This window comes from Phoenix dactylifera, chromosome 5, assembly GCF_051530095.1.
Source record: "Phoenix dactylifera cultivar Ajwa chromosome 5, Ajwa_hap1_PhDact_Kaust_v1.1, whole genome shotgun sequence".
Lineage (NCBI taxonomy): Eukaryota > Viridiplantae > Streptophyta > Magnoliopsida > Arecales > Arecaceae > Phoenix > Phoenix dactylifera.
This window is the reverse complement of record NC_143194.1, coordinates 16,219,890-16,240,003: the sequence shown is the minus strand read 5'-3', so window position 1 is coordinate 16,240,003 and position 20,114 is coordinate 16,219,890. Positions and strand designations below refer to the sequence as shown.

At 37.8% G+C, this 20,114-nt stretch overlaps 1 protein-coding gene across 1 annotated transcript; it reads right to left on the bottom strand.

Moving 5' to 3' along the window:
* Positions 1-5,991: 5,991 nt before the first annotated feature.
* Positions 5,992-18,118, bottom strand: LOC103697814 (endoplasmic reticulum oxidoreductin-1-like). The gene is made up of 10 exons (XM_008779752.5): positions 17,653-18,118; positions 17,346-17,477; positions 12,958-13,213; positions 12,741-12,851; positions 10,808-10,926; positions 10,599-10,703; positions 7,811-8,013; positions 7,607-7,730; positions 6,282-6,461; positions 5,992-6,195 (listed from the first exon to the last, which is right to left on the bottom strand). The coding sequence occupies exons 1-9, from the start codon at positions 17,800-17,802 to the stop codon at positions 6,306-6,308; spliced, it is 1,356 nt and encodes a 451-aa protein (XP_008777974.3). The 5' UTR covers positions 17,803-18,118; the 3' UTR covers positions 5,992-6,195; positions 6,282-6,305.
* Positions 18,119-20,114: the final 1,996 nt, after the last annotated feature.

Below are 20,114 nucleotides of genomic sequence, written 5' to 3'. Positions count from 1 at the left end.
ATAGTTTTTAATTAATCATCCACAAAGTTTTAATTAGTCAAATTAATTTAAAAACCCAATTCACCCCCCCCCCCCTCTTGGGTTGTCTATCTGGGCAACAGGAATTAATTTAAATAAGAAAAATTTAGAGGTTACCAAAGAGAATTTCTCCAGCAATTTTTTTTATTTTTTTAAGCAAACCTCTACAGCATTCTTTTTCCAGCAGTTCCCTTTTTGATCGTCCCAGACTTCCTCTTCAATTCCTGATCAAATAATACCAAGAGAAAAATCAAAAATTAGTAAGAGAAAAAGATAAGTAAAATAGAAAATATTTTTATTTTATTTTAGATATATATATATTTTTGAAAGTTTTTTTTTATGAAAAGAAAAACAACTATGCTAGCAATCCCCGGCAACGGCGCCAAAAATTGATAGTCAACTTTAAAGACCACGCAATAGCACGTATCTGGTAGGATAGTGATTACGGGTATCGATTTACAGGGATTGAGGTACAGTTATTTTCTTAAAAATAAAAATATTTAAAAGGAAGAGTTTGTGAAGAAATTAAACTAAGGAATTTAATAAAAAATGCAATTAAAATGATATCAGTTTGAGGAACCTAGGGCAAGAAATTCACCACTAACATCGGAACAAGGATTAATTGTATTTTAATTTATTCTTGGATTAACATGCAAATTGGCTACAAACCTAATAAGCATTTAAATAGAAATTCACAAAAGCAATTTGGGAATAATCCGTCTTCAGTTGGCATGAAGTGTCTACCCTAATCTAAGGTGGTAGCACACCACATCTTCCTTAAGCATGGATTATCTTATATTTACTTAGTGATCATGAAGAATACTTGCATAAACTTCATACTTAAAATCACAAACCCTAAGCATGAGGTAAAAAGATATTCAATAAGATCAATTAAGTTCATACAATTTCAAAAATAAAATAAAAAATACAAGAATCATTGTCGCCCTTGTTAGGGCTTCATTCAGCCCTAGTGGGGAATTTAAGCTTCCATGCAGTGGTGGATGGCAGCAGCAGCACAGCAGCGGACTCCCATCTCTTTCTTCTCTTCTTCTTGCGATTCCCCTGAGAATAACTCCTTCCTAGCACTTATGGGAAATCATTCCCAAAATACCCAAAATGTTTCTCTCTCCTTTTATTTCTTCTTCTTCCCGTGGGATTTGGCCTGAGAGAGATGGGTTCATGGGGTCCGTCTTCTCCCCTTTTATAGCTGCAAGCTCCCCCTCCCTCCTCCTCTGTTTCTTCACGTAGGTGGGAGGATAAGGTTGTCAAGGGTTGATCTGATCCGCTGCGTATCTGATCCGGACGCTGGGGAGAGCATGAGCTGTGAGCTGATCGCGGAGTACTCAGACGCCGAAGCTGATCTTGCAAACGGGAAGAAGCTTGAAGTTGGTTAGCAGCGGGATAAGGATGGAATTGATCCGGCAAGAGGTTGGGATACTGAGATTTACTGGGATTGGAGCTTATCCGTGGATGAATGAATCAATCCAAACGGGAAGAAGGCCGTGGACGTGGAGGGAACTTGGACGCGAAACTTCACGCGGAACAGGGGATGCGGGTGAAGCTCACGGCTGGCAGCTGGGAGTTGAAGCTTAGATCGAATCCGTAGGAGGTTGGGATGTCGCCGTTGGCTGGATGTGGATGAGAAGAAATCTGGGAGATTTGGAAGCAGGGGAGATGAAGATGGAGAAGATACGTAGGCTGCTGGGTTCATACGGACGGAAGGGAAGATGACTTGGACCTTATCCGTGGGAGATAAGCATGGCTGGAGATGAAGCTAATCCGAGCTGGATGAAGAGAAGATTGGAAGCAATCGGGAGGACGCTTGGCTTGATTTGGAAGTTGGGAAAGATGCAGAGAGGATGGAACTGGATCGTGGATGCAGGAGATTCCGGAACGTTGTGAAGAAACGAGGAGTGCTCTGTTTGCTGGACACAGGGGATGAGGATGAATCGAATTTGATTTGCGGTTGTGGATAATCTCAATCCGGAACACTGGGTTGATAGTTTCGAAGCAGGGGAAGATGTATTAGGATGCTGTGAAGCTCGGGAAGAAAGCTATCGTGGAGAGGATGGGATCTGAACATCGGCTGAAACGAGATCCTTTGATGCTCACGGGATGGGAAGAGATCTTTGGGTGATGCGGACGAAATCTGGGAGGAGGTGACGTGGAAGATAAACACGGCCGCGAGGGAAATTTGGGAAGAGGTGACCGGCTTGATCCAAAGAAGAGGATGATGAACCGTGAGCTGGGAGATGCTTTTGCATGCATCACGGGAGGTTTGGGAGAAAGGATTTTAGTTGGAGATGATAAGGAAGAAGAGAATCGTGAGCCATGATGGTCGGCTGGGAAGTCTTGGGATGACACTGTTTTTTTTGGACATGGAACAGGGGAGGTCATGACGTGGCTGAGACATGGTGGAAGAACAGGGAGATGATGTGTAAGACTTGACACATGGATGGCTTGCACGTGGAATTTTAGGAAGACTTTGAATAGCTAATCGCAGATGTGATAATGACGAGATAGTACAACGTAACGAAGGTTTGAACTCGATTGGATGCGAAAGAAATAGGGGAGCGGGGCTGGACCGGGGTGTGTGTCATTCGGGTTCAGGGATCATCCGAAATAAGTTTGACTCGACCTGCATATATTAGATTCAATCAGTAAATAAATAAGTGAAACTCGAATTACCTTTATTAATTTATTAAAATGCAATGATGAAGGTAATACATTTTTTTTAGTTAAATTTACAAAATATGTGAATTAAAATAATGATAAGTACTATGAATAAGATATTAATTTATGCATTATTTAGCACTTATCAACTTTTTCAATTAATATCAACTCTCTATCTGATTGAAAAAAATTGAGGTTATCAATCCATTTTGATGAATATTCTATTAGGGGTGGATTAGAGTTGTTTATGATCTAATCTTGGGATAGATCATTTAATCAAGAGCAGTTTTAATATTTTGATATAAAAACTTGATGTTCTTATTCGAAATTAAGATATTGATTTTTGTTTATGAGAGAGAGAAGTTTAATTTACATCATCTACAAAAAGAATTAAGTTTAAAGGTGTTGGATCTTATTCTTCTGATAAGAACTAAAGATGAAGTTGTATTGATAAGTGGAATTATTGATGAGATTAGGACTATGTATCTCAAATTTTTTTTGAAAGCGCAAGAAAGAAAAATTTCGTAGATGAATTTTTTTTTAGGGTGGAGAAATGTGAGAGACCCTGGACTAGGCTCGGTAAGTAATGTATCACTTTTTCTAAGTTTATTAGCAATCATTAAATTATTATATTCATGACTTTTGAATGGTATTAGTCATAATGCATGAATTTGATGCATAGTATATTATTATGCAATATATTATTTTGGAAGGTTACGACGATATATGATCTTATTACGGATTTGATCGATTGATTTTGGCACATCATGATTTTAGAACTGAAATATAGAATATAGAACTATATAAATTTCGACCTGGCTATATTGAGGACCCTGCCAATGAGGGCTAATACGTTAGTACATGATTTATCCTAAAAGTCATGTCCAAGATGATTAGTGACATACCGCCAGTAGACCAGCGGTCCTGAAGGACTTTGCTACAAAATGATGAGCAGCTCACCGCAAGATGATTAGCCGGTGTTATGATCCTGCCACAGGATGATGTAGTCATAGCTCAGGATTGATAAGATGATTGAGTATTTGAAAGAATATGAATTCATAAACAGAATTTAATAAAGATTTGATCCGCATACATGCTTTTCTACAAATTATTATCTATTTGATTGTTTGATTTATTTAGCTAAGTGATCAATGCTTAATGGGCTGTTTAGCTTATTATACGATTTTTTAATTTTTTTACAGATTTAGAGAGCTAGCCTACTAGGGTTTTCAATATGGAAGAGTAATTAGAAAAATAGTGGCACAAGTTATCTTAGATTAGAGTTTATCTAAACTAATGTATTACCTTAGACTAATGTTAGAATTATGAGACATTGTAATTGAGTTAATTAAATAAATAAAGTTTGTAAATTATTAGTCAAATTGTTCCGCTATATATTTATGATATCATGTTTAGATGTTTTGCATGCTTGTGGGGAGAATTTCTTATGAGTATGCGGCGGTTGATGCGACCACCGGCTCGTGATCTCGGGTTAGGGGCATAACAAAATCGAAGAAAAAACTCAAGAGAGAGGAGAAAAAACAAACATCAAATGATGAACAAATAAGTCAGAGATCAATTTAATTTTGGTAATACCTTATAAATTTCAAAATGAAGCATTACACAAATCAAACAAAATATTCCAATAAAAGTGGTACATACTTCAATCTTCAACAAAGAAGGGAGAAAAAAGTGCGAGCAAGAGCCTCAAAATAAGAATAATTCATATACACACAGTTAGAAGTAGAATTTTTTTATTTTAATTAGAAAAATTAGAAAGGAACAAATTTTGTTTATTAAAAAAATCATCCAGTTAGTATAAGTAAACAGATATCCAAATAATACAGGAAGATAGAAATCTTGAAGGAAAATACCCTATAAGTATTATTGTTTTCCCTCTTCTTCTAGGAACCTTAAAAATATAAACCGATTTTATGGGAACTAATCTAACCAAATTTTTTCTTTGAAAATATGCAAAGTGCATGCAAAATAATTCCATTTTCTGATATATTTTAAATAAATGTATCAAGCATATCTTACATCAAATGTATTACATATTAAAAAATCAGTTTGAAAAAAAAATCATACCCCGCCGATTGCGCGGGTTATAAGCTAGTTAGCTAGGACAATGTAATACTTGGCGTCATTTCTCCCGTTATGGACTACTTTGGAAACAATTTGGCTGCACTTGAGGGCTGTCAAATGCCCAAATAATGGCTCCCACTAGGGAGAACTGATTTTGATGCCCAGTCTCAGGCGACCGAGTAGGCACTGAGGGGTATTCATTATAGACTTCGCTAAAAAGTCGGTAATGCGAGGTCTGCTGATGCTGGAAGGACCTTCGATCTTCTTATCCAGAACAAACCCATTTTCGTAGCTCTTGCAATGGAAGACACAGTATAATACGATGATTGCTGGCTCATAAGATATCGCTAAGCTGAGAGAGTAGTTGGTTACGCTCTTGTACACCAAATCCTCAGCCCACGTATCGCTTACACCACTAATTCAGATAGGAGGGTTTAGCAACGTCTAACCGATGACAGTAAAGTATTGCCGGAGTGCTCACAGTCATATTGAGATGAAGAAACTTCGTACGGTGGCAACATAAGTGGGCTAGGAGGCATACAAGAAACTTCGTGTGGAAGCTTGCATGGAGAAATCGTCTACAAGAACTTTTTGAACGTCCCGTAGAAAACAATTTGGCTAAAAAAAAAACTTTTACTGTAGTTAAATATCTGTTTTTTCTTTTACATATTCCTACGAATACGTTTTTTATATAGAAATACATTTTTTTTTTTGAAACTGCCATTCTAAAAAGGGATGGACTTGCTTTCCTGTGTTCAATGCGTTCCATGCGTTCGACGGGTAACTTCCCTGGGGAAGTCACTAGTTCTTTTTTCAAACGTAGGCAAGTGGCAGTGGCTCCGGATCAGATTGAGGTGGGCGCTTGCCAGGCTCGACTCCCTTACTCAAATGACTCTAAACAAAGACGAGTATAAAAATTGAAGCCTAATGATATCCCATTGACGAACACTCCGAAAATTTTTACACTAATCTCCCTACCTGTACGACTACCAATCTAATTAAACTCCCTCTAACATAAATCCATGAAACTAATTCTTCTGAATCATGCAAAACATCGATTGCAGGGCATCGACCTGATGCTTATAAATCATGTCTGCCTGTTGAACATATAGGCTGATTAAAAAGCGAGGACGACTTGGAGAGAGGGTTTTACCGTCACATAACTAAATTATCAACGTTGATGCTTTGCGACTGATTGCAATGGCCAGATTTCAATTGAATGCAATCTTTGATGCTATATATTCAATAATTCTGTTTAATTTTCAATTCAAAAGGGAGACCTTCAGCTCCCAATTTCTGTACCTCCTCAGAACATTTTTTCACAGGGTGCTCCCTATAAATAGACCATCATGATGCATACAGTATACTCCAAAGGAAAAGGTACTACAGTTGCTTCTTTCCTCACACAGCATCAAAAATCTGGCAATTCAAAATGCACGTTCTGTTAAGAGTCGTAACACAAAAAAGTTCGCTTGCATAAGTTTGAGCGTGTTAAGAAGGCTCACCACATTGTAATTGCAAAAAAACCATCATTGCAAAAAGGTATTCTTCCCTGTAGGTGAAGACATTCGTCCCTCAAATAGTTTCTCAGCAGAAGGCCCTTCCTCATGAACGAATTTTACAGACTCCGAAAGCCTATTGAGAAGGTTCAGTAGAGAGATGACTTCATTTCGTTGCAGCTGAAGCTGAAATTTCACCAGGAAGCCCATTATAACTTTCACAAAAAAGAACTTCCTCGAAGAATGCATATGAGGAATAGATAGATTAACTGGAATGTATTATACAATACCAAACATTTTTCTAAATGAGAAGAAATAGTTTTACCCATAGCAATGAATGCTAGATTTTAGAAAGGGATATATATTTGTGACTCCATATATATAAATTCCTCTTTAAATATGTTTACTCATCAACTGCATTTTCATTTGTTTCATTCTGTTTCCTCATTAATTTTCTTCAACAGATAAGTTTATTTAAATTACCATTTATATAATAAAAGTATACTGGCACAAATTTTCTCGTGTGTCTAAAAGAGGCAAACATTATAAATGTAGTTTCCTGGTCACTAGATACTACATACTTTTTAATGAGTTGAGAAAAATATGATTATTGATGTACAAAGAAAGATAACCCACACAACAACCCATAATGCCCCCTCAGCACCTAATGAAAATTTACCAACATCTTAGACCATATGGTCAAAGCATGAAGATGGTTCTCAAGGGCTAGCTTAAACTATAGATGACCTTAATAAATTCTTTAAAAGGAATAGCTTGTAATGGAGTATGGGAAAATGAGAAAGGGATTTCTCCACGCATTGTCTATATGGTGCAACAGGTTATAAGATCAGCATAATGTTTAATTTCTCAGGGGAAGGAAGGCAAAGTTTTAGCCTGTACCAGTCAGAGGATTTCAAAGGTAATAGTAACTAATTGAATGCAAATATGTATACACATGTAATGACATGATAATGAAAAATGAAACTCCTGATGTCGATATTTCATTCGATTTATTACTTGTCTGGTAGGACCAAACGGTGCCAGGACTATCCATTCAGGGTGTGCTTACTGTTGCTTCTGCTTTAGAAAGAAGGGAAGGAAGAAGCAAGGTTTTCTAGCTTCTCCTAAAAGTGCTTTCTAGACTTTTCTTCTAATGGAGGCACTTTTTAGATAATGTTACCAAACACTTATTTTTTTAGAGAAGTCCCCTTTTGCCTTTAATTCACAGAAGCACTTTTTAAGACAATATTGAACCTAGTTTAATTTCAATGGAGAAGTAATATTAATATGCTCTTGCTGAGTGTAAAAGGTTAATGAAGAAAGTAACATACAGGCTGATATATGCGGTTTTTTCCATCAACAGAAAAAAGGATCTTTAACGATGTAGCAAGACCAAGGACTTGAAGCTTGCCCCACAAGCGGCACTTTTCACATCCAACGCAGTCCATAATGGCACTGCAATAGGCACAACATATGAAATTGGTTAATTTCTAGGTCTGTAGGTTCATATAGCATGTCAACTTTGTGAAATATACCTGATGTTTTTAAATTGCTTCTGAATCTGCTGTTTCAGCTCTGGCCCATTTTCACCTTGCCAAAGCCTGGCTTCATCGAATGGTAGAGGACAAGCAGACTGTAACTTTTGATTATAGAGTAGCTGTCTTACCAATGATTGTGTCTTCAGGTCCTCCTCAGGGTTGCCAGTGTCATAGTCAGCCTGTTCCAAGTAATCTGCAGCCTAAAACTCACCAAGGAGAAGAGTTACCGAAATACAGAAACCAACAGAACCACAAACCAACTGTTGCACAAGCAGATCCATCATAAGAACTACGTTAATAAAAATAAATTTTCTTGAGGTGCATGCATGTGAAAATGCAGTTTTACAAAGAAATATGATGAATACATAACACCCACATAGAAGGGCAGATATGAATTGATAAACAGAGAACTTTTTGTTTGCACATCTATTTAGGATGTGCATGTAATACTGAATCATCTCCTTCCTTCCAAAAGTAGATGTTTGTTATTTTGGATGCCCGCATTGATCTTTTTAATGATTATACCTAAGCATATTTTTTTATGTGCATATGCAGGTACATGTACAGACCACAGAAAAGCAGCTGCACATAAGCATATGACACATGCATATTGAGGAAGAGTATAAACTTCTAATCTATAGATCCGAGTGGATGAGCATGATTGAAGAATTCCATATGCAAGCGAAGATATTAGATCGAGTTAAAGGATGGGTTTACAGATTTGCATTTAAACTAGTTTTTCTTTCTTGAATTAAGAAAGGGACCATGCATTAGAACATATTATTGGACCATGTAGCAAAGAAATGCACAGCCTTCCAGCACAAACACGAACTTTGTCATGTATCTGCAATTTATAAAGAAAAAGAATCCGGCTTCTTTTCATGTGACTAATATGAAATAATAATATAAAAAATATAAGAATTCAATAACCATCTCATATAGCAATAGAGTAATACCTTCTTCTCCTCCTCCTCACCCCCCCCCCCTCCCACTCTCCCTCTCCCTGTGCCTTCCCTTCTCGAATTCAATTGTCTATATATTTCTTTAGTCTAAGCACAAGACTCCACTAAGTCATCCACATCAGATCATCACTTGCACGTTCAGTGAACCGACAGCTCGACTGCTCAATTTTTGTCCACTTGATGTCCCCAGTGAACTTGCTCAAATAATCCATGTTATGCATTCTGGGTGTCTATTCTTATCATTCCACTCGATCCTGACTATACAAGCATATAATCTCAACTGCTAATGCTGTAAGCTGCTACTCCTCTTTTTCATGTCAACAGCCCATAATTTGATCTAATCATCATTATCAATTCTGTGAATGGCAATTCCTTCTCATAACTATATAAACAGTACAAGAAAAACCCAACTCAACTAAGCCTTAATCCCAAACTAGTTGGGGCCGGCTACATAAGTCCTTTTCCTCCATTCTGCTCTGCTTAGGGCCAACTTTCTGAAAGATGTAGAGATATCAAGTTCTTCCTTACTACTTCATCCTATGCGATTTCTAGTCTCCCTCTACCCCTCTTTCCTTCTACATATATCAAAGCACTCCATATTAGTTCAAAATTCAATTATCCATAGACAAGAAAGAATCCAAATGATACAATCATTCACATAGATGCTAGATATTTACAGAATCCAGATGTTCCAATGGATCAAGCAGTCCCAAGTGCCAACTAAACCTAAACCATAAAGGAGGAAACTAAATCAAGATAAAATTTAAAGCTTTCTAGGAGAAGATGTACTGGTGCCAATAAAAAATAGTTAACATAGTTAGACCATCATTACCTCTTCTCAAAAACATTCTTACTCTTTTACCACAAGGCAGTTAAGGAAACATAAGCCAAGACATCTAACTCATAGTAAAACCCATCTTCCAGCTGAAGCTTAACATAAAAATGGGTCTGTGAAAAACCCTTTATCTCCCTAATTTATGGACCCACAACCAGAGATTCTACAATCTCATCCAAAATAATGGTGATGGACATTGCATCTGTCCTGAATGTCAAAAGGAGGTCCAACAATGCACCCCTTTAAAAGAAGATTATCAAGAGTTAAATCTTTGTAGTAGCTAATAATTTAAACTCAGTCTCTTTGAGCAGTTTTAGAGGTTAATATTAGCAATCAAGAAAAATTTATGACTGTCCAATTAAAAATTTAAGATTTTACTGCAAAACCCAGACCAAGACCACCTGTTGCATTCTTCTTCCTCTTGAGTACCAAGAAAAACACATCTTAATAAATACTTTCTAACCCAGGCTCTCATAAATTCATTGTCCCTCTAAATAATCCTTTCAGAAACTACCTCTATGAATTCAAGAAAGAGACATTGATCTTGATGCTCCACCAACCAAACCCGTTAATAATATATTCTTTCCTCACTTTGAACTAGAACCCCACAAGGACTATAATTTAGAATAATGGAACCTTTCTTAGGTACCGATACCCGATGCTTGAACATGGCATTGATATGACATTAGGACACAAGACTGCAAAAGAAAAAAAATATCAGAAAGTTGTCTCAGAAGAACCGGGCATTTTCCATGCTATAAGTGAATTTTTTTATGGTTAAGTTATAGAATTTGTCAGAACTTATATGTGAGATATCCAAATGTGTAAGCAACATGTTCAATATTATGTCATTTGCATTGAGAGTGACATGGAAAACAGAAAATGGGAGAACAAAACTACCCTACTTTCCTAGAATATAACTTTATTAAGGCATTAATCACATGGAAATATCAAATCTAGAAATATCTGTAGGGTTAAAAGAAAATACCTTTGTCACTGCTCGCAGAACAAAGAGAAATGTAAAGTAGAGATTTCTAACACGATCTGGATGTCTTAACACGCGATCATACAATAATTCAAGATTTTGGCCCCACTGAAACCGTTGAGAAAAATGGATGTCAGAGACTTATTAACAACAGCATTTTTCTAAAACAAACAGATTTCTGAAATTAATTTTTCAAAGTGTGCGGAAAATACCAAGTTGTTGGATTCATCAATGAGATAATCAGAAGCTATGTGAACTGAAATTGAGGAATGCAATCCTGAAATCAACTTGTATAACACTCTTTTCTCCTGGCAAAGTTCTTCTGAAGGATCTGAAAAAGACCAAGCTTAGAACTAAATGACAGCTCAGACCAATACAGTTATCTACTAGTCATTCAACACATTTTCATTCACATTTCATAATGTTATACGACCGGAAATATGAGTAGAAGAGTTAAGGCCATGAAGAGAAAAGGGTATATATCACATCGATTAGCACAATTCGCACAACCTACCACACTGAACAATGGGCTTCAGATTTTGTGTGTATCTAAGCTTATGCATATGTTTGCTTGTGCATAATTGTTCATACATATGCATGGACCTGAGATTCTATCATGAGAAACTAAAGGAAAGGTAAGGAAAATGATAACCGGGCTTGGTATTCATAGGTCTGCAGATAGTTATGCCTACCCTACTAAGATATAGACCTATTTAATTTCACTTCTTTCATATTCCCGGCAAGCAAGCAGACTAAGAGAGTATACATGAATAAAAGAATTTATACTTTTGACTCATAGATACACATCATTTATAGTTTACTTATAATAAGTGATGACATTTAGAGTCTGGACAGAAGAGTTTGATCGTTACAGGAACAAAAAGAGGTAAAAAGTAAGGGGGGTGACGGGAGGTAGGGGGATAAGGGGAAGTGGGGTAAATATCATCATTACATAGGCTAGACTTACAAAGTAAAGACAGACCCAGTAAACCAAGGTAAACATGTAACAGGACATCCCATGTCTAGAAAATATATTATTGCTTGTAGTAAGCAGCAATGATAAAATAAAGAAACAGAAGAAGGTGATCAGCTGGGATAACAAACAATTACCTAGCCAACAAGCCATTTTTTTATATGAAAAAAAGAAGAAAATCAACGATAATGAAGTTTAGTGACCCAAACCATCCTTAGATTTCCAAGGAGAAAAAAATGCCGATTGGGAGACTTTCAGAGACATCAGCTTAAAGTGGTAATCAAATTCAAGCATCCACATCCTTCACACTAATTATGACATTCATTGTTTAGAGCTTTAGCAACAAATTTCTACTCTTTTTGTCTGTTAGCAGGTCCAATCAATTCAAGTCCATTGCTTTCAATCTTTATTGCAACATAAGTGGGAGAGGTTAAATCACCATCCTCCTTGAACCCTCACCTATCTTTGGAGCCCTTGAAGATATAGTACTCAGAAAAAAGTCAAAGTATGAAAGAAGAAGAGTAAGATGCGTTTAAGATGTCACACCCAATGACTAGAATATTGCCTAACAATACTTAAACTAAATATGTTCTTCAGATATAGTTATGATGATGTTCTGGAGCTTCTAAACCAACTGATTTCAAAACTGTCAGATAATTAACAGTATTTGCATAAGTATGCCTATAAACAATCAAGTTTTCTCATATGATGCTTCATAAAAGAGAGCGAGACACACACACACAGAGAGAAAGAGAGTTTTCTCATTTATGTGTTCCAATGTTTATCTAATAGTATCATTTGTGTCTTAAGTGGTAACATGACCTCTGACTCCACGAACTTATCAATGGCAGATAAGGAAAAAATGAAAAAATCTATTGAAAATTAAACTTGTTAGGAAAAAAGCATTAAAATTGATTATTAACTAGCATTTCAAGCTCAACCAAAACCACTGTTATAAAAAATGCCTAGACAACTAAGAATATGTAATTCACACAGAACTAACATTTTGGAAAGTTTTCTTTCTAAACAGCAAAAAGGGAAAAAAATCTACTGAAAATTAAACTACTAAAAAAACATAAAACTTGATTAATAACTAGCATTTGACCACAACCAAAAGAACCATAAAAAAAATATCTAGATAACTAAGAATGTATAATGTGCATAGAACTAACATTTTGGACAATTTTCTTTGTAAACAGCATCCCATATCCTCCTAGCTGAGGAACCTGTATAACCAGTGTAGCGTTCAGGGTTTAGTTGTAAATTCACATATGTCATCTCGGCTGCAAAATAAAACAAACCATGAGTTACTCTTTAGAAACTCAGAAATATGCAATAACAACATTTAAAACAAAAGGAAACACAAAAGTTATCAGAAACCAAAATTACCATTATCGGTTTCATCATCATATGTCCATGGATTGTCAATTTCAATCCACCCTCTGAATGCTCTAGTATCAAGTGTCCTGTCCACAGCAGCCTGTGGTTTCCCCTCCTGACAAATCATATCATCAGTGGGAAGCCCACCAGAAGGCTTCTTAAATGGTGCTGGAAATTCACTTTCTGGACACTCACAAACAGTGCAATCTCGAAGTTGGCACATCCCATCATCAGGCCAGAATGGACAGTCACACCACAATTTAACCTATCAAAGTAAAAATCCAACACTTTATTCAAAGATGAAAAGCAAATATATAAGATTTCCAAGTGGGGTAACATGCTACAGTTGCAGCATAGCAGCATAACAAGGAAAGAGCATTATAAAACAATACATACATACATACATAAGAAAAAGAAAATAATCAAGTATCATGTTTCAGACAGGTCATAACTATTTCGATCGTTTTAAATGATGTCACAAGTTGATATTGGAGGCCATAACTGCAGAATACTCGGATATTTCTAAAAGATCTTAATGTCATGCTTTCTGTTAAGTCTTGATATGTTTTAGCACAACCAAATAAAAAAGTTAGTTCTTTTCGTACACAAATGGTAACCTAATTATTATTGAGCACAGGTCAGAGTAACTGTTTAATCACCTGAAATTATTAGGAATTTATGATTTGATAGTCAACCATTAAAGTATATACATCTGGAAAAATAAGTTTATCTCCAATATTTAGTATATAAAACTAAGACAATGTAGAATTATTTTATCACACCAACAAACAGAGAATAAAGTGAGTGAGAGAGAGAGTTTTACCTCATAGAGTACAAAAATGCAACTTCCTAAGTGGACAATATTTTGTGCACATTCAAAACAGGCCAAAAGTTCTAATATCTTGACACAAGAATGAGGCAGATACAATATACAAAGAACTTGCATAGAGGACAACTTCAGAGAAGAAGGAGAAGGCAACTAGGGAAATGTAGAGCAAAACCAGAAGATGTCTCCATGTAATTCCTAGCAATGCTCCATATAGCTTTATTGTGCACCATTACTGACAAACTTAAACTGACAAGATATTCACTAGATTATTCTATTGTTCACGGTCACTGTGAAGTTTGTTAATCTTGCAAGGTGCGAGGACGTTGGTTTCTTGAGGTAATTTGGCTCTTCAGTTATAGTTTGTTTCTGGAAAATGCATGCAATGCCCTATGCCTAAACTTACCTGCTTCTCTCTTTGCCAGGACTTTTTTCAAAGGTAACTCTTGATGCCAGAGTTTCCAAGAAGAGGAATAAGAAGATCGATGGCCAATAAGGGCTCAGAGCAGATAAAAACCATGAGGTGACCAAAATCACTATCAGTTGCATCAGCAAAGGACCATTTGTGAGAAATTAAAGATTAATGATCAGATGAGTTGGGAGAAGAATCTGGGCCAAGGTTTTAAATATTTGCTGGACAGGGCTGTCCACTTTTCCGGTGGAATGGGACAACCCACATACCAACACACGAGGCAGTGGATGTCTCATTCCCAGTCTATTTCTTGACTTATCCCATCCTGACATTCAGGGAGGTGGGATGCTCTGCCATCCAACTAGTATTTAAAACCTTGATCCGGGCAATACACCATCCAATCAAATACTAATTGTTTTAGCATGCTTAGCTTCAGTCTCACCTCGCTTCTGATTTGGTATGAGATATAAGGATTCAAATTTTACACTAAACTGGTCCTTCCTAATCTTTGAAAAGGGAGGCCATCTATATTTCTTTGTTTCTGTCTTTTCTATTCACTATTTTACCTTTTTACCTAGCATCTTCTTTCCAAAAAGGAGGCGGGGGAGGGGGAGAAACAGTTTTCTGTATTCAGCCTTGTTTAGTTTCATTGTGCACATATCCATACAAAGATCACCCTGTAGAGCTTTTCTCCTGATCTCTAGGCTTGCTTTTCTTCAACAGCATTGGATCCTTTTCGCATTCATAGAAGCTATCCTAAAGTGAGATTTAACAATCCCATTCAGTCCTATATTATACTTTGGAACTTCTTAATGACAAACCCATCTTATAAGCCTCTATTTCACTGCATTAAATCCTTCAGTATCTTCTTTTTTAATCTCAACCCTTCCACCAGACCCATTGTCAAAGCATGAGATATCTGCATTTAAGTTCCCTTTTCCCTTATAAAAACTTTTCATTCTTTTCTCCTTTCTCCCTACGTAATTTGCCAGAGTAATCTTCTTATCTCAACTTCCTTGTAACCATCTTTTCCCACCTTTCTAAGCCACAAAAAGTGTGAAATATTAAACTAATAGAACTATGCCAAGTTGGTATTCTGATGATGCATTGTAGGAGTGTAGATCATCTGGAAAGCTAGAAGATTTAGTTCTAGTCTTAATTATGTCATTTTATTTCATTTTATATGTGATTTGGGATGTCTAAAGTTGTATACTGATATTATTGAGTAAAGGGCAGAGGTTAAAAGATCTCGAGCATTATCAAGGGACTTATCAAGCCATGGAACTGTTGCAGTATGAACAGTAACCAAAAGCATTTAGGGTAGCGTGGACGATTTTATGTCAGGTCATGCTTTATTGTTATAAATAGAGACCTAATGCAGTCTTTGGAATTATTATTTAGATTTTGTTATGAATAAAAGTGGCTGTAGTGATTCTTTCTTTTCCCTATCTTCTTCGTGAATTCTTCTTACATGCTTTCCTCTCTACCAGTCACCTCTGCCCTGTTCTCTCTCATTTCTTTGCTTAAACACTGCTGTTAAGCAACGAATAGCTGTTGATGATCAGATCTGACATCAAAACTGAGGTTGTTTGTATCAGCAACTAAAAAGAAGCTTCAAAATTGGGAAGAATTCATACCTAAATTCAGATCTCAGTCAAATTTATTTGCTGTTACTTTTGTCATATCCCTAATGTCGACTGGGGTTACATCATATGAGATGGCACTTCAAGGTGACTAGAATTAAACAAGATCTGACATCAAAACTGAGGTTGTTTGTATGAGCAACTAAAAGGAAGCTTCAAAATTGTGAAGAATTCATACCTAAATTCAGATCTCAGTCAAATTTCTTTGCTGTTAATTTTGTGATATTCCTAATGTCGATGGGGGTTACATCATATGAGATGGCACTTTGAGGTGGCTAGAATTAAACAAGTGTAGACACAATGGAAGCAGACCTTGAAGACATGGATTCTCATTCAGAAGCCACCAGGAAGAGATTAAAGGATCATATCACTAGAAAGGAAGGCATGCTAGAGAAGATTAAGGATATGCTGACCTGGCAACGAAGGCATCTGCTAGAATTGAATATCTCATCACCAACCTCTGATGCTAACTCACCTACTTTGGTAGTTTTAAAGTCAACTAGCCTGAAATAGCAATAACTCCCATTGATGGGTCATTTTACAATTCCCAAAGGATTTATTCATCAACAGAATCATCCAAACTAGAGATCCTAGACAGCTGGGGCTATACCAAAGTCATCCAGGTAACACCTTGTTGATTTTGATTAAGTGGTGCAGTGTTTTCGCTTTTCAATCCTTCAGGACCGTAAACATTTCAATTTGAATTCCGAGGACATCAAAATGTTTACTTAGATGTTACATAGCGACAAACTGGATATTTAAGAATTGATGCGTAAAGATCATTCCCGTAACATTTGACTCTTTTTTTCAGGTAGAGAAAAAGGATTTGGAAATAAGGGTTATTGATTCAATAGTCAAATTAGTGGGGATTTATAGAATCAATAGACAACAATATTATTTCTTCACTTGGTTGACACTGACTAACAAAGTAAGTTGAACCTCTTGGAGGTGTCAACCTTGGAGTCAATTACAAATAAGATGCGGATGATCCAATAGAGGAGAAATCAGTCACTGGTTGCAAATGGAAAAGGAAATGTTCTTGCCAATTGATTAGTTTCACCAAATGTCTTTTTTCATTAGTTCACAAGAAGAATGACTTTGGAACCAGCCTACATAACAGAACTCTTTGAACTAGCCAAAAGTACAAGAATCTATGAGCCAGGTCACATCATGACAGTGTGATAACAAAGTTTAGCTCTGTCACCAGTTGTCCCTCCTAGGACCTTACATCGGCCGGACCATAACCGAGTAATAGCTTTTTTCTTTATTGTACAGAACAAATTATAATGTAATGCTCAGCGTGATCAAAGATTGATACACTTAATCATGGATCTCTATTATTGCATAAAAATGCTTCAGCTGACACATTATCGCAGCCAAATCGTGAATTTGACAAAATGTCGCACGTAAACACACAACAAACCACAAATTCCAAACGTATATCACACTTAAGCACATAATCATCCTGTGTTTATTCATATGTGGTGCTGGATTAAAAAAGAAAGGATCAATTTACCTTAAAATATCGGAAGAATGGAGTGGTCACGAGTTCTTGAAGTATCGGATGCAACATTTCCTTGTTAAGAGAGTCAACAGTTTCATAGTCACAGGAACAGTCCTCCACCATGCCTGTGAACTTCCTCGAATCCTGCACAAAATATATGTTCCCAATAACATCAAAAGAAAAAAAAAACAGAAGACGAAAAGAAAAGAAAATTTCAAGCAAACCCAACCATCCATCAGATAAGCACTTCTTAATTTTAACCAAAGATCGTAAACTAAAACGCATTGAGGAAGAAGATAAAAGTCGATCAAAAATTTACCGAGCATTCAAAGGGCTTCTCGGTGATCCCAAAGAAAGAGATCTTAGGGACGTTTCTCAAGCTCACTGTCACCGCGAGGAGGACGGCGATCAGAGCCCCTGCAGCCCAGAGCCATCTCCGGCGATCAGAGCCCCTACTGCCCAGAGCCATCGGAATCAAAACCCTAGATTTCTCGGAACAAGGAAATCTCTCTCGCCCACTCACCGCTTGGAAGGAATATGCACCCCACCGGAGGTTTTGAATCAAAACCCCATTAACCAGAAAATGGACCGCGCCGGGAATTTTGAATCGCTCTGTGTGGAGGCTTCTGACGGGAGACAGAGAGAAAGAAACAGGCGGCGGAGAAGAGAAGTTACGGCCGATTACCGTGGGCTGGGTCCTGTAAAATGGCGCTTCCGTCAACAGGTTGGGCAGATTTTAAGAAAAGGAAACTTCTAAGAAAGAGGTTCCATTGTTTCAGGACTTAAACTTTCATGTATTTCCTCGTTTATACTTTAAGCAATCAGAGTAATTTTTTATTTTTTATTAACAAAAAAAAGAGAGATAAGGAATTAATCTCCATCTTTTCTGTTCAATATCTATTCTGTTGACTCCAACAAGAATCAAACTCAATCTCTTGACAACTTGGTAAAAAATGATTACATCCAAATCTCAGAGCCATGGCAAGAGATAGGGGTGGCAAAATATGACCCGACCCGCCAACCCGACCCGTGTTCGACCCGCCATAAACAGGTTTGGATTTGGCCTAAACAGGTTCGGGTCGTAAACAGATTCGGGTCGTTTAACCTGTTTATTAATTGGGTCGGATACGGGTTTTAGATGTCTGACCCGTTTAAACCGTTTAACCCGTTTAACTGTTGGGCAGGTTAAACAGGTCTAAACAGGTTAAACGGGTTAAACAGGTTAAACGGGTTAAATAGGTTAAACAGGTCTAAACAGGTTAAACGGGTCTAAACAGGTCTAAACAAGTCGGGTTGGGCAGGTTAAACAGGTTGGGTTGGACAGATTAAACAGGTCTAAAAAGGTTAAACGGGTCAGGTTGGGCAAACAGGTTAAACAGGTCGGGTCGGGTTGAGTAAACAGGTTACCTGTTTATTAAACAGGTTAAACGGGTCGGGTCGGGTTACCTGTTTAATAAACAGGTCAGGTTCAGGTTTGCAATTCCTGACCCGTTTAATAAACAGGTCGGGTTCAGATTTATAGTTTTCTGACCCGACCTGTATTTGACCCGACCTGTTTATGCCTGACCCGACCCGATTGCCACCCCTAGCAAGAGATGTTATACGGTGTTTTTGATATATTAGATTCGGAGATATAGCCCCTTACAATCAGGGCCGGCTCGAGCCTTAGGCGACTGAGGCGGTCGCCTAAGGCCCCTGGCCCAAGGAAGGCCCCGCTCTGCCACCCACTGCACAGTTTTTTTTTTCTATTTAACGCTGCACAGCTTCACATCCGAAAGCTACCGGCTACCGCCTGGCTACGCCGCTACACTGCGTCCCCGACGACAGATAGGCTACGGGCTATAGGTAGCTGAGGTGAGGTAAGGCGGGCGACGGCTATGATAAACAACGGACATTCCCTCACCCCTTCTCTTCCGGTGCTTTTTTTTTGCTGAACCTTCTCGGCTTCTTCAGTTCTCCTCTCCCCCCAGACTCCAGTGCTTCTTGCCTTCTTCAGTTCTTCAGTTCTTCTATGGCTCGACCCTTCCCTTCTCGGCTCGATGGTGACACCGTCGACGGCTTGAGGCTTCTCAAATCTTCAGTTCTTGGGCTGCCCCTGCTCCGAAGTCCGGATCTCCTCTCCAGCTCTCCTCGGCTCCTCCGACCTCCAGGCTCTGGCCTCCATGGCTCCGCTCTAAAGTCTCATCCTCCTCGGCAGTCGGCTCCTCTCGATCTCGTCAGTGGTCCACGGTCGACCGTCCTCCGGCTCCAAGAAGGCAAGAACCCGACGACAAGAAGGCATTCGGCTCCTCTCGATCTCTCCACAGCTAGCCAGCCACTAACTCTAAGCCGGGCCAGAGAGCATCCAAGTTCCAACGGGATTACGGGAAGCTTCCAATTTTATTGTCGCTGCCCAACTTGTAGAGCTGTAACCCGTAAGTCTTGATTTCTCTTTTTTCTGATTTCCTGTGATCAAGTGCAAGATATAAAAAAGAAAACCCTGATTCTCTTTTCTCTCCTGCCGTTCTATCTGATTTCTTTTATCTGTTTTCTTCTTTACTTCCCTTTCCCTCTCTGGTCTCTCTGTATGGGTTAGATCGGCTGCATCTCTTGCTTTTTGTTGCTGGTCCATGCTCTTGGAATTGTTATATAGCAATCTACTGTTGGCGCATCAGATGTTTGTTAATTTGCTGCAGTGATTTGTTCATAGACAATATAGCATTGGTCCAATGCATTTCAGGGTCCAATGCGTTTAGATAGGATTCTTGTATTATTTTTTTGTTCCTGATTTGAAGTTCTCTA

Excerpts from the sequence above, each read along its gene's own strand:
- LOC103697814 (XM_008779752.5), bottom strand. The coding sequence starts at position 17,802 with ATGGCTCTGGGCAGTAGGGGCTCTGATCGCCGGAGATGGCTCTGGGCT. Across the intron at positions 12,852-12,957 it reads TGATGATGAAACCGATAATG|CCGAGATGACATATGTGAAT; the intron begins GTAATTTTGGTT and ends TTTATTTTGCAG. Across the intron at positions 6,462-7,606 it reads AAAACCGCATATATCAGCCT|CTTCAGCTGCAACGAAATGA; the intron begins GTATGTTACTTT and ends GTGAAATTTCAG.